Source organism: Necator americanus, chromosome IV, assembly GCF_031761385.1.
Source record: "Necator americanus strain Aroian chromosome IV, whole genome shotgun sequence".
NCBI classification, from domain to species: domain Eukaryota; kingdom Metazoa; phylum Nematoda; class Chromadorea; order Rhabditida; family Ancylostomatidae; genus Necator; species Necator americanus.
Window position 1 is genome coordinate 14,669,565 of NC_087374.1, and position 26,106 is coordinate 14,695,670.

The 26,106-nt window shown below is 41.2% G+C and overlaps 5 protein-coding genes across 10 annotated transcripts; 3 read left to right on the forward strand and 2 right to left on the reverse strand.

The window, feature by feature from the left end:
* RB195_001289 (uncharacterized protein) lies at nt 1-3,825 on the forward strand (the record flags this gene model as incomplete). 2 transcript variants are annotated; one of them, XM_064197996.1, is made up of 3 exons in its annotated part: nt 1-206; nt 3,416-3,601; nt 3,675-3,825. In XM_064197996.1, 3 exons carry the CDS (start codon nt 1-3, stop codon nt 3,823-3,825), a joined length of 543 nt encoding a protein of 180 aa, XP_064053877.1. The 2 variants fall into 2 exon arrangements, with proteins under 2 accessions (XP_064053877.1, XP_064053878.1); XM_064197997.1 differs by lacking the exons at nt 3,416-3,601; nt 3,675-3,825 and adding an exon at nt 1,933-2,089.
* Nucleotides 3,826-15,934: 12,109 nt separating this feature from the next.
* On the forward strand, nt 15,935-19,864 carry RB195_001290 (uncharacterized protein; the record flags this gene model as incomplete). Of its 2 annotated transcripts, XM_064197998.1 has the most annotated exons (3): nt 15,935-16,057; nt 18,417-18,523; nt 19,618-19,864. In XM_064197998.1, 3 exons carry the CDS (start codon nt 15,935-15,937, stop codon nt 19,862-19,864), a joined length of 477 nt encoding a protein of 158 aa, XP_064053879.1. The 2 variants fall into 2 exon arrangements, with proteins under 2 accessions (XP_064053879.1, XP_013302998.2); XM_013447544.2 differs by lacking the exon at nt 19,618-19,864 and having other exon boundaries at nt 18,417-18,572.
* On the reverse strand, nt 19,514-20,062 carry RB195_001291 (uncharacterized protein; the record flags this gene model as incomplete). The annotated part of the gene is made up of 1 exon (XM_064197999.1): nt 19,514-20,062. One exon carries the CDS (start codon nt 20,060-20,062, stop codon nt 19,514-19,516), a length of 549 nt encoding a protein of 182 aa, XP_064053880.1.
* A 2,327-nt stretch (nt 20,063-22,389) lies between these two features.
* On the reverse strand, nt 22,390-25,474 carry RB195_001292 (uncharacterized protein; the record flags this gene model as incomplete). 4 transcript variants are annotated; one of them, XM_064198000.1, is made up of 7 exons in its annotated part: nt 22,390-22,606; nt 22,693-22,888; nt 23,090-23,219; nt 23,281-23,565; nt 23,633-23,743; nt 24,111-24,403; nt 24,511-24,568. In XM_064198000.1, the coding sequence occupies 7 exons, from the start codon at nt 24,566-24,568 to the stop codon at nt 22,390-22,392; spliced, it is 1,290 nt and encodes a 429-aa protein (XP_064053881.1). The 4 variants fall into 4 exon arrangements, with proteins under 4 accessions (XP_064053881.1, XP_064053882.1, XP_064053883.1 ...); XM_064198003.1 differs by lacking the exons at nt 22,390-22,606; nt 22,693-22,888; nt 23,090-23,219; nt 24,511-24,568 and adding an exon at nt 25,432-25,474 and having other exon boundaries at nt 23,221-23,565; XM_064198002.1 differs by lacking the exons at nt 22,390-22,606; nt 22,693-22,888; nt 23,090-23,219; nt 24,511-24,568 and having other exon boundaries at nt 23,221-23,565; nt 24,111-24,269.
* A 74-nt stretch (nt 25,475-25,548) lies between these two features.
* On the forward strand, nt 25,549-25,896 carry RB195_001293 (uncharacterized protein; the record flags this gene model as incomplete). Its single annotated transcript, XM_064198004.1, has 1 exon — nt 25,549-25,896. The coding sequence occupies one exon, from the start codon at nt 25,549-25,551 to the stop codon at nt 25,894-25,896; it is 348 nt and encodes a 115-aa protein (XP_064053885.1).
* Nucleotides 25,897-26,106: the final 210 nt, after the last annotated feature.

Below are 26,106 nucleotides of genomic sequence, written 5' to 3' on the forward strand. Positions count from 1 at the left end.
ATGCCAGAGGGGAACAAGGAATCTATGACAGCAAAAACCCGTCTCGCAATGTCGCTGCCAGGTCAACCTCAACGCGCCACTCTGTCCAACCTCCTGCGACATCTGCATGCACCGTTTGCAGCCTTCTACGAAACAGTCAGCGATCGCCACATCATGAGTGACGGGAACAGTACACCATCTACTGCGGCGATGCTGATGAAAGGAAGGTAGGAAGTAGCGCAATAGCCACGAAGAATGGCTACAGCAACTCTGGAGGAGTTTGGACAATGTCGTCAACATTCGCCTATGTACGATTGCGACAAAAAAGAGAAATCAAACTCTGAGTTATAAGCGCTCACCTACAGAAAACGCTGAGGACTATATCTATCCATCGAAAACTCCTCTTATGATGAACTCAATTCGCTGATATCCATGATACCAAGCCAACAAGCAGTAATTGTCGGGATCGATCTGACTGCAAAGATGGGTCTCTGACAACAATTCTATACGCTTGGAAAATGACATTATCCCGCGAGGCAAATGTCGAACAACCCTAAACGTCCGGTAGACAGCAGACGAATCTCATCGTTGCTAAACGTTAAAAGGCATCTGCTTGCGTGGGGAGGGACAACCCTTCAATCCTAGATAAGCAGCGCAAGAGGAAAACGTCTACTCTCAAACTTCAGCTCGATTACGTCCTGATAAAGAACATTTCTCTGTCGGACATCAGGAGATTTAGAGCTCTCTAGAACGTCGCATTCCAATCATCTCAGTTCTTCTCCACTTAACAGTACTGTTCCAGAAAAATAGTCTTGAAGTTTCATATTAGCCGAGTTTCGATTTCGCAGCTCTAAAATATGATGAATGTAGAGAGAGTTTTCGCGAGCGTGCCTTGATTAATATTGGATTACTGTTTAAGAAGAGAGTAAATAAAGCCGACTCTCTCACTACATGTATTCACAATACCGCAAAGAAAATCGCCCCGTTTTTTTGATGCCGAGGAAGATTTGCACCCGCAGAGAAAAGATCCACGAACATGGTCGTGAGAGGACAGGATTCTGAGGGGTCACTGTTCTACTAACACATTGCGGCGAGAAAATGAGGAGGCTTTTACCTGTTTCCAACAACGCCGATGGAATCGCAGTCGGTGAGGCAACCCTAATATTCTAAAAGGATTTTTTTAGCATCTTGCTGAGTCAGCAAGCGCGTCTGTCCGTGTACTCGTTCGCGTAAAGCGACCGACATACACTGCAGTCATCGAAGAACCGCAGGCTGGGTCAGAGGTTTGCGATGCCACCGTAGTGATGAAGAGAAAGTCCTGCGGAGAGGGTGGAGTCAGCTTAGAAGTTTCTTGCTTGTTTTGGGATTTCCGGGGTGACGAATCTTATCTGTCCAATATGGACTGAAGAAACATGATTCGTAGAGCCCAGTTAATATAATTTTAGCAACATCAGCAGGCCTCTTCGTAGCGATTCCACCTGCGTCGTCGTCTACAACATTTGCTTCGAGCAGCGTGGTTGCAATATGTTGTGGATCGTATATTGAAATTAGCTCCAGCCTGTGGACAGGGACACCGCCCTCACAAATGCAAACAGACTTAGGTCTCTTCGAGATTCTAAACTGGAGTCAGGATAGACGAACAACCTATTGAATTTGTGTTTGAGCTATGTAATTTAGGCTGTATGCTGAAAAACGATAACAGCTGCGAGGGACATATTCACCAGAGATGCGCCAATTCCAATTCGGGATTCAACTCAATCACAAAGTGTCTGTGGTGGATAGCCAACACCAACGACGTCATGATGCGTGTCTCCACAATTCGCCTCATCATGAGGTATGGAGATTTGGGCAGCTCCGTCGACGGTGATAAAGAAGTTTGGCTGCTTGGAGAGAAAGCAGTTTAGACGAATGTGCACCGGCGGATGGCACTTAAAAAACATTGACATCTTGCAGGCCTTCTGAAGTAGTCATAGAAAACCGTCTTCGCTTCTTTGCTAGCATGATGAGGAGATCGACTGATTGTCTTGTCCTGGTTGTCATGAGGACATCAAACTCAAACTGGAAAAGGCTTCCTCCTTATCGTTCAAAAAAGTTATGGACGAAGGAGTAAAGGAAGTTTTGAGAGTCCTTGGCATTAGCAGGCAGTTCATTGGAGGCGTAAAGGCTCGCCGTTTATGGAATAGCGACGTTGAATAGATTCTATGCAAGCTCTGGCTGAAAAACGACCAGGATTGCGTCGTATATGTTTAAGGCCAACATACCCCGGTGAAGACACAGAGCTGCATTGAACAGTACAGCTTAAGTCGAGTACTGGGTCGACTGTTGGTTTAACAACAATGGCCTGAAGTTAGTTACTTGGTATTAAGTATACGGCCTCGTGCCGAACAAGATGAGCTCTGAAAAGCCTGACCCAAGAAAGTTGATCTCTCAACAGTATCACCTAACATCTTGGCCCTTTCAAAAATCATGTACAATTTGCTTTCTTTGTGCTTATTTCACCACCTAGACTGGAGCTGAACTAGGATCACGATCATTTCCAAGAATCTTCTTTTGAAAGTGTCACTTCACGCATAGAGCTCATCTGTGATGCATATTAGAATTACCATTACTTCTGCTCTAATTAGCTGTTATTTATTTATTTATTACTATTATTCAGTTCTGATTTAGATGCAAATAAGGCAAAGTGTGAAAGGATTAATTGGAAGTGTTCAGGTAAGTAATATTACAACGGTTAGTGCAAAATCAGAATCATTCTACAAGTCGCCACGAAAAACATCGTCTAGAAATTTTTAGGAGAGGTTTCATTAGAGTAGGAAATCTTTCTGCTCACGTTGAATTGGGCGAAATTTGCACCATTAGCAAAGTAGAATTGTTCCAAAACAACATAGCCACAGGAACCACTGTTGACCATGGAAAGATTCTATTAAATATTTTGGTGCCGTCAAATGAGCAGGTTTTGATCAATAATTTCTTATAGAATCATACCACATTTTTGGAGTTCAACCATACTTCTTACATGTGATTACGTCTCTTTGATTACCTCGAATCCAACTGCTCTTCGAACTGGTCGAACGGGCGCCAATGATTTTTCCATTCGTCCCGATCGCAGGCTGGACTCCTCTAGTGGTTCCTTCTTTTGCGTAGGACACGGAGGGTATCAGAATTTTCTTTGAAGGACCGTGTGAAAAAGTCTGACCATCGGATCGGAGATTTTTCTGTACTGCATTTAATATCGCTTGGAACCTAATCACTCACGACTCAGGTCCAATGATTGTCGTTGAAGTGCATCACGAGTCCGGACTCTCTTATTTTGCTGTCCTTGGAAAATATCTCTGATCTTTTCTTCTCTTTGATCTATGATGTGGAAGTGAATTCAAATTAGGACCCACTTGTGTGAACTCCCAGCATTTTTCTTTTGGATGCACTTTCAATAAAGATTACCGCATTTTGTTCCTGCTTGCAAAGTGTCGAGGTTTTTGGAGCAGTGGTCAAGACAAAAATACTATGGTGTTGAAGAGATGAACACGGAGCCAGGTGTTCTTGGTCTTTTTCACTACATTCTTGATGCTCTTATACGCTCCCCAGGCCACCGACACCAGATAAACGTAGCTGGTGAATTCAGGTATCTTCGTTCTGTAGGGTGTGAATGGTGCATCCGAGACCATTCCGTTACGGATGAATATCATCTTTTGCAGATTCTGTCGAAGACCGACGCAATCACATGTTTTGTCGAACTCGGTCAGCTTCTTTCATTCCTTCATTTCAGCTGATGCTATTGCTGCTAAGTTATTAGAACGATGTCATCAGCAAAACGTAGATGTTATAGCTGCCGACTATCAATCTTAGCTCACGTCTCCTCTCATTCCAGCTTTCGCAATGCGTTCTCAAGAGCGGTCGCGAATATTTTAATTTTGCCATTTTTCTAGAATGGCCAAATTCTGGTCATGAAGTTACTGTACAACTACCGTAGTACCTTTATACACTGAATAGAGACGCTTTGGTTCTCCAAGACCTCCATAACTGATTCCGTCCCAGCTGAGTCGAAGGCCTTTTTTTAAGTCGATGAAGGTGAAACACAGCGGCACATTGTACTCTCGCGATACCTCGATGAGTTTAGTTGTAATTGTAATTGTAGTTTAGTTGTAATTTAACTGTGGTTTAGTTATAATTTAATTTATTTTCGTGAGTAGGTTCCATTGTGTTCTTCTTCTTTAGCGTTCGTCCCGTTAGTGCCAGAGTCCTTCCTTCTGGTTAGATGACGTCACTTCTCCTAATCGTGGGTTTGATCAGAGGGGATGTCTGCTATCTTCACGTCATTGTGAACCGATAATGCTAACGCTGTTTCGGCGTTCCCTTGCACCCTTACTGCGTATCCTTCGGTCTTTTCCGAACTTATGGAGAGTGTACTTATCACTCCTTAGAACGTGACGTTACCGTCGAAGACGAGTTTCATGTATTTTCTTAGCTATGATAGCCACGCTTATACTCTGCTGGATATCATCGTTGATCAAAGCTGGTGACACCAAACGTCCATTGTAGGATTTTCATCTTTGCCACTTTGCGACGTTGTTCCACTTCCTTGTTTGCAGCATCCGAAGCGAAACAGGGGGAATGACAGCTACATATGAATTTGAATTGAAGCGGTCGGGCATCTTCTTGTCGCAGAACACACTAATGTTTCACCTGTGCAGCGTTGACAAGAACGCTAACTTCATGCACAATGCTGCTGTCGGATGCGATCATAGAAACGCGATATTTGAAAAGTGCAGTCATAGAAAGGTCAGTGCTGTGAATCTAACAGCGTCTTTTACGTTAGTCGTCATGTACCAAATTTTGCTCTACTATCGCGCCACAGTCTATGTTTGTTGTTTCAGTTCTTTCTCTCTTGAGCCGTGCATCAAGCGTGGCATCGGTGGTGTTGCATATGTGATGAAACCGCAGTGATTGGTGGGCGGATGGACACTGATGGTTCATTCAGAGATCTTCGTACTGTGAGACAGCATTCGACTTAGCCTATAGTTTGAAAGTCAGAATTATCCTCCTCGTTCCAATCAGGTTTTGTCCTACTTCGTTGCCAGTCTACAAGCGTCTTCTTTTCTTCGACGACTCGGTTCACAGACTATGTTGGCCAATTCAAAGAGCTCAAATCTCGCAACGTCCATACTTTTGCAGCCAGATCGTCTGAGCCTGTCGTTATCTTTTTTTCCTTCCTTACAGTGCTGATGGAGACTGAAGTAAGGAGGAATTCTTCCGTTTAGATACTCCCAAAGTAGCAATGCCATTGCTTCATTTTTCAATCTACCTAAAGTCATTTATCCTCGTTATTGATGTCGTGCAACTTTTCTGCATCCATGGTTTGGCGATTACGAGATCTCACAAGTGGTTGATTGGGCCGTTCGCCATCGCATGTATTGAGCTTCTCGTAGAGGTCACCTTACTGAGAGTTTTGCTGTAAGCACCACTTTCTTTGCGTATTTTTGTTTTCCCGCATTTTTTTCTCGAGATTTTCCATCTTAAAGTTTCTGGCATTAATCTATCCGCTTGGGATGCGCCCCCACGTTCACTTCAATTCAGAATTGTTTGAGGTTTACGAACGTGTATCTGGCCTATACAATGACTTGCGGTGGCTAGCCGATGTGTCAAGTCAGTGTTTTTATCCTCCCAGACAAGTCTGGTACCAATTTATCGACCCCGGAGGGATGAAAGGCTTGGTGAGCACTAAGGCGGATTCGAACCTCCGATTGATCGTGCAGGAAGCGGAACCTCTAACCGCTACACCGCACCCGCCCCTTTGCATCTTGTTGTTGAAAAAAGCGTTAAATGCCTTTTTCCAAAGGACTTTCAATTTGGCTTTCTCTGACCATATTCATGTCTTTTCTCTATCGTCGAACGGTAAAATCGTGCTGTACAGAGCATTGTGCTGGCTGCTTCAACAATCTCACAAAATGCGAGCTGCTACTTATCTTCGACTTTTTTGGCGGCTGGCAGCTGGATGTAGAAAATGATCTCGGTTTATTTCTCCTTCAGCCGCCATCACTTAACTCGACCGGGTCCGCATCGTTCATTGGTATTTTGTACTAGAGGCCTAATTTTGATTGTGAGGATGAGCAAACGATGTTGGGTCATAACCGTTCAGTAAAATATGACTTTTCGGTTAGTGACAAGTGCTTGATTTCAATGTCTCACCAACACGAAGTAAATTTGCATCCTAGTGATGAAGTCATAAAAATTAGCTAATTGAGTTTGCCGTTTTGGAAGTTTCATTTTTGCGATGACGAGGTTGTGCGAATCGGCGAACTCCATGAAACAATAATGTCTTCCGGTGGTGAGAATTCTTGTTGAGAAACTCCTGCAGTTCGTCCTCAATTTGACTCGAACAAACCGACTGAGAGTAGTATGCCGAAAAAAGGTGGATTCGTCGTCCATCAATTACTACTTCCATAAGAAGCCCATTTAAGCGCTCCACCATCGGGATTAGCTCCTCGAAATGATGAGAGACAATTACGCCAAGTCCATTGCTGCTGTTTGGACTGCCGTTGTCGATGACCTTGACCTTGAAGCTTTATCCAATGTCTTTCGGCTTGCTACCCGACCATCTTGTTTCCTTAACCGCGAAGATGTCAAACGGCAAAAGAATTGGCAGAGAACGTGCTGACGTTCCTTGCTGCTATGTTGACGTTATGACACTGATGCACACGCATAGTTGCCCCTTGATGCCGCCCAATATAAAACATCGGGGATCCACGCATATTTTTTATACTCAACCCCGATAGTGCACTTTGTTTCTGGGAGACTCTCTAATTTAATCCTCAATTTCTCTTGACATCAACCGTGTTAATGTAAAAGAAGGTTCCAACTGGTCTGTCATGCGGTTTCCAACTCATCAATCCCAATGGATAGAGTACCTGGTTAGCTTTAGGTGCAGATTGAACTTGGGACCTTTCGCGTGACACAGCTTAAAATTATCAAAGCATATCTAACAGTTTTATTAATTGTTTGCAAAGCCTTAGTGTTCTTGTGTTTATCAAATAAAAATCACGTATTCTCGATCTTCCAAAGGATGTGTTTTGTGTGTGGTTTTTTTTTTGCTGGCCTTCCTTGTGTAAGACCTTATCCATAATGACAGTTTTGTTTTCTCTTTTCTTTCATTTATCGAATTGTACACTTTTCAGCAAATGAATAGCTTATTAGCGTAAATTTTGACTATTTTACTTGTAAAAGAATTTTTCTCACATAAATAATACCTTCTTGTGAAAGGGATCACTGACCTGCCCATTAGGTGGGACACTGTTCTGATTAATAATGGTGATTATATTACTGATTAATTTCTATTGTAAGCTGAATAAAAAAATAAAGCAGAAAAATGGCAAATGGTGACAAGACTTCCTCTCCATTCCAATACATATACTTATATATTATAAGACATCTGAACACTACTAATTAAAATTAATATGAACTAATGAAAGATTGAGAGAGAGCACCAACAATTTTTTCCGTTGTGCGTTTCTTCAGATAACCACACAAGTATTGGGGTTATGAAGGAAAAATCCAACTTTGCGGGAATCCCAGAAAATGTGCGATTTCCTTATCTTTTACATCGACAATATGAAGAGACAGGGCAGCGAAATTGCACACATAACGAGCAGGTCTCTGGAACAGCTCCCTCGCTCCACTTTAATTTTGACTTTCCAAGTTTTATTTTTTGCGACGAAAGTTCTGTTTTTGACTTTCTTCATTTGTAACCTTAGCAACTTATATTTCGCGAGTAATTCGATTTTCTGTTTGGCTCAACACCTTATATCGTTTCTGTGTTCGCAAATACTGATTACTTGCACAACCGGTTACTAAACCAGGTCTTCTGAATAGAATCAAGCTGTCTTAAAGATACACAAAATAAAAAGTATGCTCAGAAGTAGTTTCTCAGCTCTCTACCCTGTAGGATTTAGTCTCGCATTATGGAACCAAGAAAGGTCTTTCTCATTCCGAGGCAAGAGAAACGTGTTCTCTTCCTGTTTGAAGTCTTGCACATCAAAATGTTTGTTATTCATTATTCCTTCCTTTCATTGTTCGTAAAAGATAACGTTTTTCCTAATAACTAGTTTTCTGTGACTTACCTTCTTAATTTTAGTGTTTTCTGAACTTAACCTAGATCGGCTCCCAGTCATGCGATTCTTTTTGTCGGAGTTGAACAAGAATCACTGTTAATGTTGGTTGTCCCTTCCGGATCTGTGAAGACAATCAAAGTTAGTCGGATTTGAAAACTAAATAAAGCTCATTGTATCTTCATCCCTCAACGAATCATGTTGCTCCCTTTGAAACAGCATTTAAATAGCTCTTTATGCGTTGGAAGGAACAGAGAAAAGTAAAATCTGCAGCTTATGTAATTACCAGTGGCTGTTTGCACAAATTTGAGAAAAACGATGTCTGTGCGGTGCATGACACATTACAATTACATGACAGTTCGTTGAACTTCTCTTTGTTAGGATGTGCGCTTCGATGAACTAATGAGAACAAAATGAGTGAACGATGGGCGTACTTTAATAATTCTTCGCCAGATGAATGTATACCTTTTTAATGGGATGCCTTCTATTGTGAACACAATTTTGAAACCTGAGAACAGCAAAAGAGTTGAAGAGATTTTTGACGAGTCACGAGGAGCACAGTTCTTACAAAAAAAAATTCCTGCACTTTCTAGCTAGCACTTTCTAGCTGTATCATTGCAATCATTTTGGCCTCTTAGATCAAGCTCTCCGGTTTCTGATGCAACTGGAACAGTGATTGCGTTCACGAACTCAGGTTTTTTTACTGTGGACTAAAGCTGAGGTTCCACCGCCACCGTGAGTACACCCAACACCCACCCATACCATAAAGTCGGACCCGGTGCTTCGACCGTCTTCATTTTTAAACGGTTGGCGAAGGAATCCTCATCACTTGAGCTGCACCTCATGAGCCAGACCCCTTCACCTGAGGAAGGTTCGGCTCCCCCCCCCCCCCCTATTGCACCTATGCCACCCACGCAATTGCACCACAAGTCAGGTCGTTGCCATTCAGCTGTATAAGAACCAAAATCATTTATTCAACATAACCTCATTACAACATATTTACACGTAGTGTTTAGCAGGATCGTTGTTCACTGGATCGTGGCCCTACACCTGCCTCTCAAGTTCTTAAACTGAGCAGCGTAGCCAGGTTACACCAGCTGTCATGGATGCGGCGCAGGACACTGAATTAGCTTGCGTTAATTAGTTGCGGACCATTATGGTACGAGCCTTACTCCCATAAGCGAACAGTACTAGAACAGTATCGTTTTTGATGAATTTCGAAGCAACTTAGTTTTGTCACATGCCTCTCTCCCGACATCGCAGCTTTTTCATAGCGTGACGGTGGTAATGATGAAACTTCTAGATAAAATTCTAATTCTTCCTTCGCTAGCAATTAAATTTTACGACGCAGATCATCGGTGGAAATAAAAGCTGCAGATTGCATTGCTTCTTTCAAAAAATCTAAATGACGACGAAACGTGCAAGCTTTCAGCAGAATAGTGATTAACAGACTCATTGCATGCATTGAAAGGACTTTTCGGATTACTGATCAACATCCAAGGAAAATGAATTTTTGTTGAAAAAGGGTTCTGTTTTTGAGGTAGACTACAGTTCATATCGTATGAATATATATATATATATATATATAATTAAAAATCAAGAGATACGGCATTTCTACGAGCCCTTTACTATTGCAAATTTCTCAACCTTTTTTTGATTGACTTAAAGATACAAACCGTTTGACCTGTTTCTTTTCCTTCAAAGCGGCACTTTTGAGCTTATCTAGCAATACAGGCCTCAATTTGACCTTATGATTCAACCTAATACGTCTTCCTCTTTAATATAGATTAGGAATCCTTTGAAAGCGATAGATGAGAGGAGCTTACTATTAATTGAAAAATTGCAGACTGAAAATAAATGTTTCGGCGCTGGCTCTTCACGATACGAATAGATGAAGCCGCCTTCGCCGTCTTTGACATGCGAGCACTTCGTCATTTCTATTTGCAGGAGATGAACTTTGGCTAAGATTCTTAAGTAAGCGTCTTTATGCGTACACAAAAATCCTTCTCATCAGTAACTTCTTATAAATAACTACAGTGTCTCAATTACGAATGTGGATGAAGGATAAAGTGTTCGGATAAAGTGTCGTTAATCAATCCGCTTGGGATGCGCCACCACATTCGCTTCAATTCAGAATCGTTTGAGGTTACCGAACGTGTAACTGGCCCACACAATGACTTGCGGTGGCTAGCCGATGGGTCAAGTCAGTGCATTTATCCTCCCAGACAAGTTGGTACCAATTTATCGACACCGGAGGGATGAAAGGCTTGGTGAGCACTAGAGCGGATTCGAACCTCCGATCGAACGTGCAGGAAGCGGAACCTCTAACCGCATTAGTACACCCGTCCTAATCACGAATGTATTAAATTTAAAAGAAGTGCATTCGTCTACGTCTCGCTGTTTCGGCTGTGTCTGTTTTCCCTTAAATATCTCGTCAGATGGTAGTCAGTTTTCTTTGAAGCAGCTTGTGGACTAAAACGGGCTTATTTCATTTCTCACGGACTTACATTTCTTCAGAATTTATACTATACATCTGGAATTTTAATAATTGTTCTTCTTATTGTAATTGTGTTCGCTAGAGTAATGATGACAAACTTTCATATCCCGGATTTAATGGCTTCTTCACTTGCTCTGCACGATTCGAGTAGATGAAGCCGATTTTTTCGTCTTTGATCTACAAGAACTTCTGGTGACTAAGCGGAGGCGATAGGTTGCACTTATTGCCCCAATCAGAGGCTCTGTGTGCGCACATATGAGCACGACGTATAAGACACATAAATCTTTTAAGTAGGATAAGAGAAATCATTTTAAAACCCCATAAAGTAGTAGTTTCTGGGAGTCTAAAGTCTACTAAGATCAAGATCAAGAATGATTAAGTCACTCTCACGGAAAACGGTAGCTAGGTAAGCTTCGGCGAATCTCACCAAGAGATTAGCGTCAATTCACACGAAGTGTTTGAATAAAATTTTTTCCTTTTTGAGAAGATCGGATGTGAACAATTTCCCCGAATTCTCTAGGTTTCACACATTCTTTGATGCTTAAAGTCCAATCAGGCTCTATCATGGTTAAGAAAGGCTTAAACTTCTCCTTCGTAAGAAGTGGCTTGAGAAATTCCTTCTTTGAGGTTTTCAACAACAGATATTCACAGACTTGAGGTTACACTTTTACCACCAGTGGCAGAAGTGGAATCTCGAGTCAGCAAGGAATGTGGAGTAGAAGTGAGCTAGAGTTCACGGAAGATCTTATTATCCATGCATAGTACAAGTGAAAAGAAGCGCATCTGCATTTTTCATCATTACTTGATTTTTACAGTTGGCAACCATCAACATATAGTTTTACATCCATCGCTCATTTCACTTTCGATAAGCTTAAAGGCATCACCCACGAATCTGGGGTGGTACGGATTTACGCGGGAGTATTCGTATACTGGATCGTAGATTATTGAGAAAAGGGTGATTCCGTTCATTTCTTCCTAATTGCCGTAGAAAACGCCCCGGAAGATACGGCTTCGAGCGTTCCAGCGCGCTATTTTCTACAACGAGCTCGATTGGAGCACGCCAGCCTTGTGCACGCGCCGCATCTTGCGTGCCCTTTTTTTATGGTAATTAGGAAGAAATGATCAGAATCACCTTCTCTCCTTAATCTACGATCCCGTATACGAGTACTCCACCTGAAATCCGTACCACCTCAGATTCATGGTGTGATGTCTTTAACTGTATTAGAGTTCTCACTGGGACTTCAAGTATTAGGCTGTGAACTTTCGAGAAGCACTCTTTCTTCTCCTTGCTAAGATTTTCCAAAAGCTTCTGGATTTATTTTTTAAAAACGTAGAAATAGGGCAGCTAAAAGGTTTCTCAATTATTCATCGCTCATTCGATTATATTGGTATTTCCATTAATTGTGGAACTTAAACTACGTGTCCTCCAACTGGTTGGAGTTCATGAGTTTCGACAAGGACACACCGCTGCCGTGGCCCATCGCAATAATTGCACAACAGTGAGTGTAGATGTAGCACATCGGTTCAAGAAGTTCAAAGAAGGGAACTATGAGCTTGACGACGAACCCCTTCCCACGGACACCTATCATTGATTTGGATAGATTGAAAGCCGCTATTGAAACCAATCGTTCTCGTACCACTCGTGATCTTGCAACTGAGTTACATTGTTCACATGCCATAATTGAAAATCATCTTCATGAATTGGGAAAGACGCAAACGTATGGCCGATTGAAATCACATGAATTGTCACTTGGTCAACTTGGAGCGAGAATCACTGCATGTACGAATTTGCTAAGTTACAAACGGAACTAAGGCTGGCTGAACTTGGTACTGCAGATGAGAAGTGGGTGATGTACGCAAATCATAACTGGAAGCGCTAATGGCTCGTTCCGGTGAACAATGAAAAAAGGCAAGCTCAAGGGCAAGCAAGACAAAGTATATTTCCTACACGACAACGCCAACTTTCATGTCACCAAAGTCATATGTCACAAAATTTTGGAGCTTTTTTGGGCCTTGATACCTCATCTACACTACTCTCTGGACATGGCTCCTACGGACTACCATTTGTTACGGTCGCTTCAGAATCATATGGAAGAAAAAACCTTGACAATTGGACCATCTCAAGATGGAAGTGGAAAAGTTTTTTTTTTAAGTTTTTGTGTAAACCAGCAGACTTCTAAGCACATAGTATCAAATTATTACCAACAAGATGGCAATACACATTCAACAACAACGTTTCATACATATCTTAATTATATTCTGTTTAAAAGAAATAAATCTAAAAAAAATAAAATTGCGGAAAAGATGCTTCTCGAAAGATTACAACCTAATATTTTAATCATTGTAGACTTACTTCACTTAGAGTATTCATGCTATGTACATATGAAAATATTAAACTATTGTATACATATGCTACATATTATGGTGTTGGACATTACAATTGACGAAAAAAAGATTTTTTCGGCGGACTGTATTCTGTGTATTGTGCATGTGAACAGGTGCAATGCGCAGTGTGAAAGCGGAGTTGCAGACAGCAGTTTTTCCCGAACTCGCAAACTCTGAAGACCATCTCCATTTTGGACAAAGCCTTTTGCACTGTGTAGCGCTCGAAGCAGGAGGTGCTATAGTGAGGAAACTGAGTAAAACAGCTGCCATTATCTTCAGTTTCATTTTTCTTCCAAATAATGGGAATGTGCTTTGGATTCTACTTTTACTACTCTGAAACTGTAACAATAGAACAAAAAGTGTTTTTTTTAATATTTCTCATCATTCTGAACGCCAATATGCATTGCCTCGAAAATGACTTATGCACTTTTTAAAAGGTCAGCAGAATTAGCATGCTATAAATAATGGCTTTTGGTTTCATTGAATATTCATTGTAGAGAGAAATACCGCAAATTGCTGAATAATTCAGGAATAAGGTACATACGCTCTGTTGTTCCGTTCTGAAACAACTTTAATTGGACTTTTCCTTTTCATTTTCCAATTTGCGAATTTTGCTTTTCATATTTCCATTGGATTTTAGATTTATAGTAGCTGATTTTTATGTGTTTAGATATTTTATAGATATATGCATAAATAGTAAATTATCACTGTTACCATGGTGTAGAAAAAGCGAGAAGCCTGCAAATGCTATAGAAACAAACACTTATAAGGAGTGAAGCTCTTAAAAGAATAATAATGAGTGGGGTTACTTATATTAATTGCAACCTGTAGTTTTTGGATTTTTCTTTTTGAATGCAAGATTCAGACTTCTTTCCTTATCCCGTGATCACCTCTCCTGTTGTGTTACTTATCTTATACTTACACTTCATTAAAAGATATCTTTACTCTACTCTTCTTACTTTTCGAAAAAAAAAAGATTTCAAAAAAAATGTTAGCGAGTCAAGAAAAGTGCAATGAAATATAGATAGAAATAAATTACAGACAAAAAACAATACGTTAAAGATGTTGAGCACGGCTTTATGGACAACTCCAATCAATTCTATGTCTTTTAATGGAATTTTATTCTAGTTTTATTATATTGCATGATCCCAGCGGTCACAATAAAATATTTTTAGGCTTAATGTGGACTTGAACTAAGTAAGTTATTATCTCTGCAACGAGATTATGAGGTACTTTAGCAAGGAATTTTTCAAGACTTCTTTATATGTATATCTGGGTCTTCTATATATTAATCTATACATAGACTCTCTAATTGATAAATTCCTTGTAATAAATACTTTCAGGAAAACGGGTGGCGTTGATTAAGTTTGCGGCGGTGCCTCCTAACAACCAGCTGTAAGTATGTGTATATGTGTATTGAAGTAAAAGCGTTGCGCAAGTACCGACGAGTAGTCGCTTTGAACTCGTCCTCTCAGCTCAAAATTGGTACCTCTAACGACTATGCAAGGGCTAAGATCTAGTTGGATGGCCATCAATTCAGAAAGATTCAGTGATATTCGCATTGGCTCTGTTCAATCGACTACGCAGAAGTGTGTAGAAATGTTGTTTCTACGAGCGTTTCCTTCAAATGACGTAGGATCTATTCACGTTGATACTTCCACAAAAGAATCCGATTAATCTCCTTTGCTCACTTCCCCCTAACTCATTGTGAACACTACTTCACTCGCGCTTCACTCGCACAGAGGTAAACTAACACCTCCGGTGATGTCAGCATCGCTGATAGGTCATCGGATAAGAAATAGGAAGTCATTTTGCGCATCATCTGCGTTTTTTTACCATTTAACAGTAAAATATGCCCAATATGACCAAAATGTACTTCAGTTCAGCATTTCATCGATAAGAGGACGCAATAAATTTAATTCTACGGCAAAGCAAACTAATTAACTCTTCTATTTTCCAATTCTGCTCGGGCAGCAAATAGACGAAGAATTCTTCAGGTTCACACCTCTGCTTGCATGTATTTTAATATGTTTCTGAGGTCTTGTACTAGTTACTAGTTATTTTTTGTGTCTTAGCCAGCCCTACGGGCATAAATATTCAATTTGCTAACTTCCCAAATTTTAGCGGGGCGGAATCTCTTGAAAGAGTGGGCGGGATTGTTCGAAGAGGAGGAAAGTGTGAAACGTCTGAGCACTCACTATGAGCTCTAAACCAACGAAGATAGGCGTATTTGGCTTCAATCAATAACTTATTAGATTCAGTCTAATCAATAATACTTGTACTTCATTTCTCCGAAGAGTTAAGATTGATGCTTTATATTAAGCGGATTTCTGGAATGGATAAGGGCTTGCTACTGAGCGAACTTAGTGCTTTATTTCTGGTACAGCGTTTATACTCTGGAACGCATAATGACTATTACGGCAGTGGAAAAAACACAATTCTTATGTTGTTTAAGTAAATCAGTCCAATCCTATTCAGTTGTAGAAGGAAGGAATTTTTCATCTCAAGAACTTCAAGTATGAATTCGTTTTTGTCTGCTCCTTCGTTCTTTCTGAAGACGTAGACGCTAGAGGAAGTCTTTGTTTTCAGGGAGTCCTTTGTTACTCATTGAATTTTTATCCGTCTTTATCTTCTTTACTTTCTTTATCTGATTTTTGTGATTTAGTCACTTTTTTCTTAACTAGGTAAGATAGCACTCATCTGCCTACTGAGGAGCCTCACGGGAAACTGACAAAAAAAGGAGGACCGCCTAGGAAAAGGAGAAAAGATCCATCATCTTAATTGTTAGCATGTGTACTCCTTTTGTTATCATTACATCAAGGCAATCTCTCCTCACTGCCATCTTCGCACATTTTTATTATACTCACTGTCTTCCTGTCACACTTATGGCAGTAATGACATCCGTTCGCACCGTGCATGACGTATTCGTTATCCATATACAACTTGAAAATCATCATATACTTCTTCTCAGATGCATGTACTTGTATGGCTGTTCGCGTTTTTTGCCGCTGTCATGTGTCAACCATTGTATGGGCTCGAAAAACAGATACTCTATGGGTTCCAGGATCCCGACGAGATACAATGGCGTGGAGATGTGAGTCCATTTTAGTTAGGAACGCAAAGATGAATACGTATGTATTTGGAGTGCTACAATTATAATTAGTTATAGTATATACAATTATAATTACAGTTAGTTTACATGAATGCTCCAAGAAAAAACGAGACCTATCGACGTATAAAGGTGATAACCACGTTAGTAAACCTTGATCATAGTTTACGCAAAGAAGACAACCCTAACGAAACCTGAGGTAGCAGTGATTAGGTTGCAAAGAAACTATGCAAAAGAGGTCATCTCAGTTTTCGCCTTCAAAATGGAGCGATTTCAAGCGCAATCTTTTAAAAAAAGCCATTCCTATACGCTCCAGATTTTTAAAAATGGCGTCTGTGTCGCAGTCAGTAAGAAATTCGCCACTGACTGTACGGTAGATCCTTGGAAAATTTCCAGAAGATAACCTAACCCTTCATACCTTGTTCATGAACGTGTTCATGAACCTGTAATGATCTGTAACGGAGTTTTCGTCCCATTACACGCTGTATTACGACTATGGTCCCCAGCTATAATACCTTCTTGGTGGCGCTGCCTAGATGTTTTGTTTTTTGATTTTCGTAATGCAAAAAGAAAACCTTTAAGAAAACCTTTATTTGTTGAATGTCAATCTTTATTAACTCTTTCCACTTCAATTTCACGTTTCCCGTTCTTTCTTGGTGCTAAGGTACCTGGAAGGAGGTCAGTAGGCGGAGCGTTTAAAATTTAAATTGGAACTGAGCTTTTGTAGAAAAAAGTTACAAAAAAGCTCAAATCTTATTCACTCATCAAAATTGAGCTCTAGGTCAACCACCGAAAGCCTGTGTTTATGGACTCCAAGACGACCGAAATCAGTTGCCGCACCGAACAATTTCGAAAATGCATTTCATGTGACCCGCAGCTCGAGTTCGAATAATCTCGGAAGTTCTTGAGTTATTTTCACTCACAAAAGCTGCATCCAAGTTTAGGTTTTTCGACACGTACATGTTTCGTACTCTGAATTCTTCGAATTCCCCATTTGGGAAGGTTTAGATCAGCCACGAAAAGCAGTTTTGCCTGATTTCGACCTTTTTTCGAAAACCGTTCAGTTATTTGATTAATGTGCTGAAAAAATGACATATTCATTTTCAGCGACTGAAATAACTTTAGATGTAGATTTGGACGTCCCGAAAACTAGAAGTTGAAAAAGTCGGATTGGTCTCCTCCCACTACCTTTGAGTAATTTTTTGAGGACTTGGCCACTTACCTAGTGATGAGCTTAGTTCGAAACTTTTTACGGCGTGGCTGCTTACGTAGTGTTGCTCAGTCGTTATTTGCCTTTGTCATCCTCCCGTTAGCTGCTTATTCATGGATATGCTTCCTTTTCCTGTTCCTCACCCTGGGCATGACGTGCTAAATTTAGATTATTGCGGAACGTTTAGTTACAAGAAGACTAGACCACAGCGCAGCTCCAATCGAACTCATGAAAATCTGCTGACCATTTGCGTTGTTGGGTAGAACTCACAGATCCATAACCATTCACGAACCAAACTTTCCAGCACAACACATTGTGCAAGGTAAAATATTGACGACCAGTTTTTAATCCGTCCTTATTGACTGCATTACACTCACTCTAAGGACGGTTCCAGTGCATTCCGCGAGAGGTTTCGCTGCGACTGCGCGATCGATGGTTTGGTACAATTAGAATTAGAGTCAACCAAACATTCTTACCCCTGGTGTCGGCAAATTCGAACGAGACTCCTCCGGAGGATAAAAACAATGACTTGATATGTACGTGGGTTGGCTCTCGCAAGTCATTGCGTTGCTCGCAGACACATTCATAAACATCAAATAATTTTGGATTGAAATGGAACGCGTAGACTCGGATCGCCTCCAAAAGGGATCCATCCGTGCACATTCAATCATCTTACTTGAACTGACTGCATTTGGGATAAACCGCTCATGAGAAAAACTCCGACACCGCCCCAACAATTACATTTCAAGTGCCTTAATCAACTTCAACTTGATGAACTGGGATTTCTAACAATTATCACATATCTGCCCCTACTAAGGTTGCTATCGACAACTACTACATTCGAGACACTTGTGAAAACTTTTGTGTTTGCTTAGCTCCAGAATTTTGAGCAGAATCGACCACACTTAACCACTTGCTTAGGAAAACTGCTAATAACAGCTACAACGATGAAGAATAGTGTCATTTAAAGAAATCACACTAGAGAAACTTCGAAGCGAACACAAGTTTTAAGATTCAAGATTCTTATTCACAAGAAATTAAAAAAATAGAGCAATTCCGACCTGATCAGTAGTTACGGCAGCTAATAACAGCGTAGTGACCGTAATTTCTAACATAAAATTTAATCATTTATAGGGCAACGAAATAACTGCAGTAAAGCGAGGACGTTTGCTCAACCTGATTGGACTGAACTCGCGATTCACTGATCCGTTCAGACAACGAATGATTAAAAAGAAGATCCGGTCAGTGCGAATGGATAACGGTCAGTTAAAATCGGAATCGGGAGAATAACGGTCATGCGCGGACGTACTGTGTCGGTGTGATGAGCTGGGTTCTCGGAGAGGGCGGTCACTGATGTCCACATCCACTAGTTTATGTTATAATAATTGATAGGACTACGGCGCAGATTCTAACGGAAAAAAAGATTTTACTACGATTACAACTGCGGAACAATTCTAGTCATTCAACAATACACAAAAGAAAAGCAAGTGAAGAACTAGCAAAAGCGGAAAAAAAATCATGAGGAGCTTGTCGGTGTCGTCGCCTTATCGATTATCGTCCCATCAATCGAGGAATTAGTATCTGAGTCCGTCGAGGAAGGAAGGCATCAGACTGATTCAACACGTTCGATGGTGACCGTAGAAGCTGTTCATGGCGTTTGGCAGAATGTGCTTTCTCGATGAGTTCAATATGCAACAAATGGTCAGCGGCTGGGAATAGTTTTCATCTTTTGTTGTTGATGCATCCTTTTAAATTATTAGTTTACGCACTTTATCAAGTTGTAGTAGATAAAATGTGCTACTGTTTTACATTTTAACAGACTTCGTATACGCACGTATCTGTAATGCTGGGAGCACCAAAGCAGGTAAGTTCCAATTTTTTCGCGTAGAGCTTGATCTCGCACTGATTTTCTTGGCCTTTTGTGTGACTATTGAGACGGTGACAACTAAAACCTTTTCAGCTTTTGATTTCACACCAATAACTGAGTTTTCACGGTGTTACACCATCAGTAAAGTTGGCTTTGGCTAAAATTCGACTTTTCACATTTTCCACAGATTCTATTTAGGTGTTCGGAAAGTATCTGCCGAAAATTTCGCAGTGGCGCAGATTTTTTGAGATGTTCTGGAAGTTCCCGTTTTAAATATATTATATAAGTACGCTACCGCTTGTATACAAATAACATATCTGGCTCCCTCTTCCTTGTCTTTTTCATTCTATAATGGGATGGAATGCTATCTCTCGGAATGTTGAAAAGGCTCGGTCAATGGCTCCCACATGCATTGAGCGACGGCAACCGCCAAAGACGCCTGGACATCTGCACTCAGTTGCTCTCCAGAAGCCGCAGATTTGACTGGCTGGACACCACTGTCACTGGAGATGAAAAATGGGTCCTCTACGTCAACCACACCCCCAAACGTGCCTGTTGCGCTGGCCATGAAATGCCGGATCCTTTCGTGAAAGGTGAAATTCATGAGAAGAAGGTCATGCTGGGCGTGCGTCTGGTGGAGAATGGGATCTACCGTTTCGAACTGCTGCTGGGCAACACGACAGTTACTGCCGAAGTCTACTGCGCTCAATCGTAAAGACGGGCCGACAAGATCCGCAAGGAGCACCCGAAGCTCGACAACTTTCGCCTGCTGCAGGATAACGCGCGCCCTCAGGTCGCGAAGAAGACTTCCCAGAAAATTCTTTAGAAGAGCCCGGATGGGAAGTTCTACAGCACCCACCGTACAGCCCGAGCCCCGAGCGACTACCACCCCTTCCGATCGCTTCAGCATCATCTGGAAGAGAAGCGCTACGATGATCGTGACCACCTCAAAAAAGGCCATCAGGCTTTCTTCGCTCCAAGTCACCGCTCCAAGTCGGAGTTCTACGCCAAAGGAATCCGTGATCTTGTGGGACGTTGGCAGAAGGTTGTCGATGTTGATGGAGATTATTTCGTCGAATAATAAAATGTTGTTAAAAAGTTGTATTGTTTTGAAATTTCGGCAGATACTTTCCGAACACACTAATATTTATTGGGTCGAAGAGGCTTTGCGAATCGAAAGTCTGACCACATCTGGTAACATTGTTAAGGACAATTTTAATATTAACAGATCCCAAAGCGGTTTACTCATTGAATCAAGAAGGTTGGCTTTGTAGCTTAGAGCATACACTTTAAATTCATGTTCTCCCCTCACTTTTGGTGTTTCAATTTAGTGATTCGCCAGAGAGCAGCGAAATAATGGCTAGATTTGCAGTGATTTAGAAATGAAGTGATTGCAAGGGTGAATGATCTTCAAAACGGAGTGCTCGCTCCATTTTTTGAATTTGATATGCGGTCCTAGTTGCAGTCCTTAAAAGTGGGAATGCGCGAGCTGAAAGAGCTTCTCCGTAACATATTTATTACATTATCGCCACCACCGATGACACGTACTGGCATCTCTCCAATATCCTACTAGAAAATACAGAAAATTTTGAGAGAAATTTCTGTATTTTCTAGTAGGATATGGAAAGTATGGAAGAGTGCCAGAGACGCGATGTATAGCCTTTAAATATTACTTACGTACTTATATACCTACGTAAGGAGAACAGCAGCAGCGCGCTGCTGACGGTTTCGTAGCTACAGATCTGAGTTCAAACGGATTAAGCAGTACGTTGCTAGATCAGAGAGATCCGACACCAACTTTGATATGTACGAGTTTGATGATGAAATTGTTTGATAGCCTTTGTTTTCTGATTTCAACGAGTATTTATTCAGAATATGTAAGCTTCTATGCGGATTGATAAATAAATAATATTAAGATTAATAAACGTCATTACAGTCATCCTGTTATCGTTCTATGAGTTTGTGATATCATGTGTATGCCAATGGCGTCGTCATAGTCCTGCATAGTTCGACATGCGTAACTCAAATGGGAGGCGCCATGCCTTCGCAAAGGCGCGAAAAAAGACCGGGATCTAAGAAATCACTGAAAAGTCAAACATGGTGTAACACCGTGAAAACTCAAGTATTAGTGTAAAATCAAAAGCTGAAAAACTTTTAGTTATCAGCGTTTCAATAGCCACACAAAAGGCCAAGAAAATCAATGCAACATCAGGCTCTACGCGAAAAAAATTGGAACTTACCTACTTGGGTGCTCCTAGCATTACAGATACGTGCGTATACAAAGTCTGTTAAAATGTAAAACAATAGCATATTTTGTCTACTACGAAAATAAACCTGAAAAAGTTATGTTTCTGAGCTCCTCAAGAATCAATAAATGCTCAAAATTGACAACAAACTATTTTTTGTGCTGTGATTGGCAACTACGTGTGAACTTTGAAGAATTATATCTCACCATATGACACCAGCAGACAAGAAGAACTTACCTCATGTTAAAATGCATGTTGTTCTGAACACTACTCTGGGGACATATCCAGATTCTGTCATTTATTCCTTGTTTTAAAGTTGTTTGAATTCAGCAAAAGCACAAAAAGAAACAATTTTTGAGGCTCTGACCAATACCAATACCAATACCAATGAAAAACTTGATTTGGTGTGAACTCATTCTTATTTTTAGAAATATCAAAACATAACATGATTTAGCACCCAAAAATAAATTTCTTACTCGAGAACTAATGTAATTACCCCTAAATGGGTGTGATTTTGGCGTTTTCAAGCATTATTCCGCACGTTTGGTACCTTCATCCAACAACGTATACATATTCAAATAGATCTCAACAAGTCGAATCTATGCAAAAATTTTGAAGAAATCTTCACTTTTGTGGAAGTACTAAGCGGGCGATGGTACCGACGGTGCCGCACCGTCAGTCACCGTCTGTTTTTCAATGTTCATGCATAGTATTGTAGTCGAGCTGTTGTCATAGGTTAAAGAGAAATTCTTTTTATCTCCAATTCATCTAACAAAAAAATAGCGGCAGGTTAAGGCATAGCATACTTACCACTATTGTCCTTCCCATTGTTAAAGAAATCGTTCGATGTCTCGGATGTTTTTTTCGTGTTTTTATTCTGAAGTCATGTTTTTCGATATCTTGATTTGACCTTTTTGTGTTTTTCATGTCTTATTCGGAGTTTTACATGAAGAGTGCAAATCTCAACTCCAGCGACTTTGTCGGAACCTTATCCTCAAATAAGTAAATGTAAAAAGTAGCATCGGAAATGCTCACTTTTGTCCACTTGACACTCAGCATTAATGATCGCAGAAAAGCAAGAATCATCTATGCCGGATGGAGCCGGATGTTCTTGCTCCTCTTCACTACATTCTCGATGCTCTTGAGTGCCCAAGCCGCTTGTTTCCTCCTCAGCTCGGAGATCAGGTCGTTCATCATGTTGATTTCCCGACCTAGATATACATAGCTAGTGCATTCGGATATGTTCGTTCCGTTGAGCGTGAATAGGACATCAGAAACCCATCCGTTCCTCACAAACATCGTCTTGCCTAGGTTCAGCTGAAGCCCGATCTTTTTACACATTTCATCAAATTCGGCCAGCATTCGTTCCGCCTGATTCATGTCTGATGTTATAAAAGCGATGTCATCAGCGAAACGAAGATGGTGTAAATGCCGGCCGTCAAATTTCACTCCCATGTCATCCCATTCCAATCCTCGCGTTCTCAAGAGTGGCACTGAATATTTTGGGTGAAATTGTGTCAGCCTGACGAACCAATTTCTTCACGTCCAGGACGACATCATTGTAGAATGTAGAAATTTACATGACCGCTTCGGTCTCAACTGCTTCAAAGGCTTTCTTTAAATCGATGAAAGTGACACAGCAGCATCTTGTACTCTCGCGATACTTCTATGAGTTTTGAAACCGTGTGTCGTACTTAATCCTTTTTGAAACCCTGCTTGCTCGCATGGCTGTTCCTCATCTAATGCTCTTTCTATCCTGTTTGGGATTATTCTTGTGAAGAGCTTGTACAGGCAGTAAGCAGATTGGACGATAGTTGCCGATGTCTTAGGGGTCTCCCTTCTTATTCAACAGCACAGTCTTGTTGGTTTTAAATTGCTCATAAACCTTGCATTCCAACAGATAACGAGTGTAGAGCCTCGCCAGTGTGTTGATGGGGACTGGCGGAGGGTACTTCAGATGTTTAGGCTTGATTTTGTCGAGACCGGGTGAAGTAGTTGTTTTACGATTGGCGATGCTCCGATGGGCGTAGTGAATGCTCTGCTCCGCCTCTGCAACTCCAGCCAACACTTCTGCTCTTCTCTCTTTGAGGCCTTCCTTTATCGCCTCTCCGCAAAGCCTTGCGAGCTCGGACGCGGGTTCTTGGTTGCCTGCAGCACGTGCAGCTCCACTCTGACATATCAGCTCTAGGGTTTTCGGAGACAGACATCTCTTGGTTGTTTTGAAACTCTTCGCTAACCTCGTACAGTCGTGAAGATGTTTTACAAGTCAACATCGTCGTCGATGTTGTCTTTGACGGTATCTTCCCAGAAGCCGACAAGCGAAACGAAGCTCTCAGTCGATGATGGTTCTGGAGATTGGCTTGGTGAACTTCGCAGCTTTTCTCCCCTCCGTGTGAATGAAAATCTTCCTCGAAGAAGGCGATGGTCCGATCCCGTATAAAACTTTGGTAGAACAGCGAAATAAGTAAGGCAGAACTTTTTACTGACGATGAGGTGGTCAATTCCATTGTGATACTCTCCATCGGGTGACTCCCACGTCTAGCATAGGGAGGAGGGCTTCTGGAATGGCGAGTTCCCATGGATGGTCTTAGTCGTCATGAAGAACTCTCAAAGCCTCTCTCCCTGCTCATTCCATTGAAGGCCGTTGGTTCCGATGTGAAGTTCTCCAGGCGTTCTTCTGGGACCAATTTTGGCGTTTAAATCACCAATAATAACCTTGTAGAAGGTAAGCCCTTCTGTGTAGAACTGCTCCAGATCCATATAGAAAGCTTCGCATTCTTCTTCTCCGTAGCTTGATGTTGGAGCGAACCACATTGGTGTTGAACCACATTTTCTCATCGTAAGTTTTTCGAAAGAGTCGATGCTTACTGCCATATTCCTGTTGACGAAGACACCAACTCCACCAACTCCTCTACTGTCGCATGTTCCTAAGAAGAGTTCTTCTCCAGTGTCGTACGCGGCATACAGTATGTAGCGTCGCTCTCCTCGGTCAGTCTGATGACGTCGTACTTAAACTTCATGGTTAGCATAATCAGATCTTCAGTGCATTGTATTCAATTCAAACCGCCTTTCTTGCACCCCAGTCACTTGATTGCAGGCTTTTGGCAGAACCAACGTGCGAAATACGGTAGTATCATGAGCCGATCCTGGCACAGCAGAAACATGGACTTCATCCCCTGATTCCACCTGCGTCTCAGGGCAGGTACAAGGTCGCTTTTGGTCCACGATTGGCCTCTTAACCGCCAGTTGGGAACGCGCCACGTAGCCTCGCGACTAACCGGCTGTGTTCCCTCTAATGAGGGAGATCCGTGGACGATCAGAAATACGACCAAATTAACTTGCCACTTTGAAAACGTATCATCGTTCAGCAATTGGCACCTATGGAATTTATTCAAGATCTGTGAATTGTTGAGTTATAGTTATAGTTAGTTTTTAGTTTGAATTACAAGTTCTTGGTACAGTATGTAATGTAATGCAGGTACAAAGCTGCCAAAAAGCAAACTCCTCATCCATTCCATTTCAGATCACCTCTATGACTACTAAGCGAGAAGTCTCTTCTACGACATTTATGGCTCCACTGATCTCGATGTTAAAGAACCGCCGTGAAACGGTGTAAATACGGACCTGCGCAACTATATTTTGTGAATAAATTTGTTCTAAAATTCTCGAAATCATCACCTACTTCTGTCTAATACTTCCTTCTGTTTGCTCTCCTTTTCATTTCTATTCGTTAAATGAGAAGTAGTAAAACGAGAAAAGAATTAGCCAACTTTTGGGAGGAGATGAAGACGAAATATTAAGAGCCGAAAGCAGAATGGATGCTGGGAGAAAGCGAAAAATGCAAAGAAGAATACCAAGGAGATATTTGTTTATTTTATCCATTCATTACGCGGTTGCCCACATTTTACGAAGATAGCATGCCAGTAGCAAGTAACAAAATAGGAAGATGAGCAATAATACATTACTCAATACGAGCAAAAAAACAGGCAAGAGTAGAGAGAGAAACTCGTTTAAGTCGAAGTCGAATGTGAATTACCATAGCCAGGATTCATGAGCAGTCCAGAAGAAGATAAGACCATCTTTGAAAGAAGCAGATTAAAATTTCAGTTTTATTAGATACAGATGCTTAAATATTTCGTATAATTAGAACCTTATGAAACAATACAATGAGATCCTGCACGAACAGCTTTGGAAAGGGACCCTAGAGGAAGTAGACGCCACGTCGCAAGAGTCGGGGATTCAACATCTACTTCACCAAGCAGTACAAACGGAACAGGACCACCAAACTAATCTTGCCATAGCTATCAGGAGTTCCTCTTCGAATTTCAGGATCGAAGACACAGCAGTGATTTTGGATGGAGAAAAAGCATTCCAACAAGCTTCCTTCTTGACGATCCATGAAGATGAAGACGATAAAGGCTACACTCGATGTTTATGGCTACGTAACTACAAGTGGCTGCCTACTTCACACAGTATTCAAAACTGCGATGCACAGGAGTAATTTTTGGTCTGATAACATCTCTCTAACATTTCCTCATACCAAAACAGTACATTTCCATCTCAACCAATACAAGGAGCATTTCCGGATAGGTATTAAGGATAGCTTATACGTGGAAAATCTGACTCCCACAACAAAATCGTTTGAAACTTACATATTTATTCAGGAGCTAAACAAGTTTTCTACGACTTCAACATGAACCTACGTGAATTC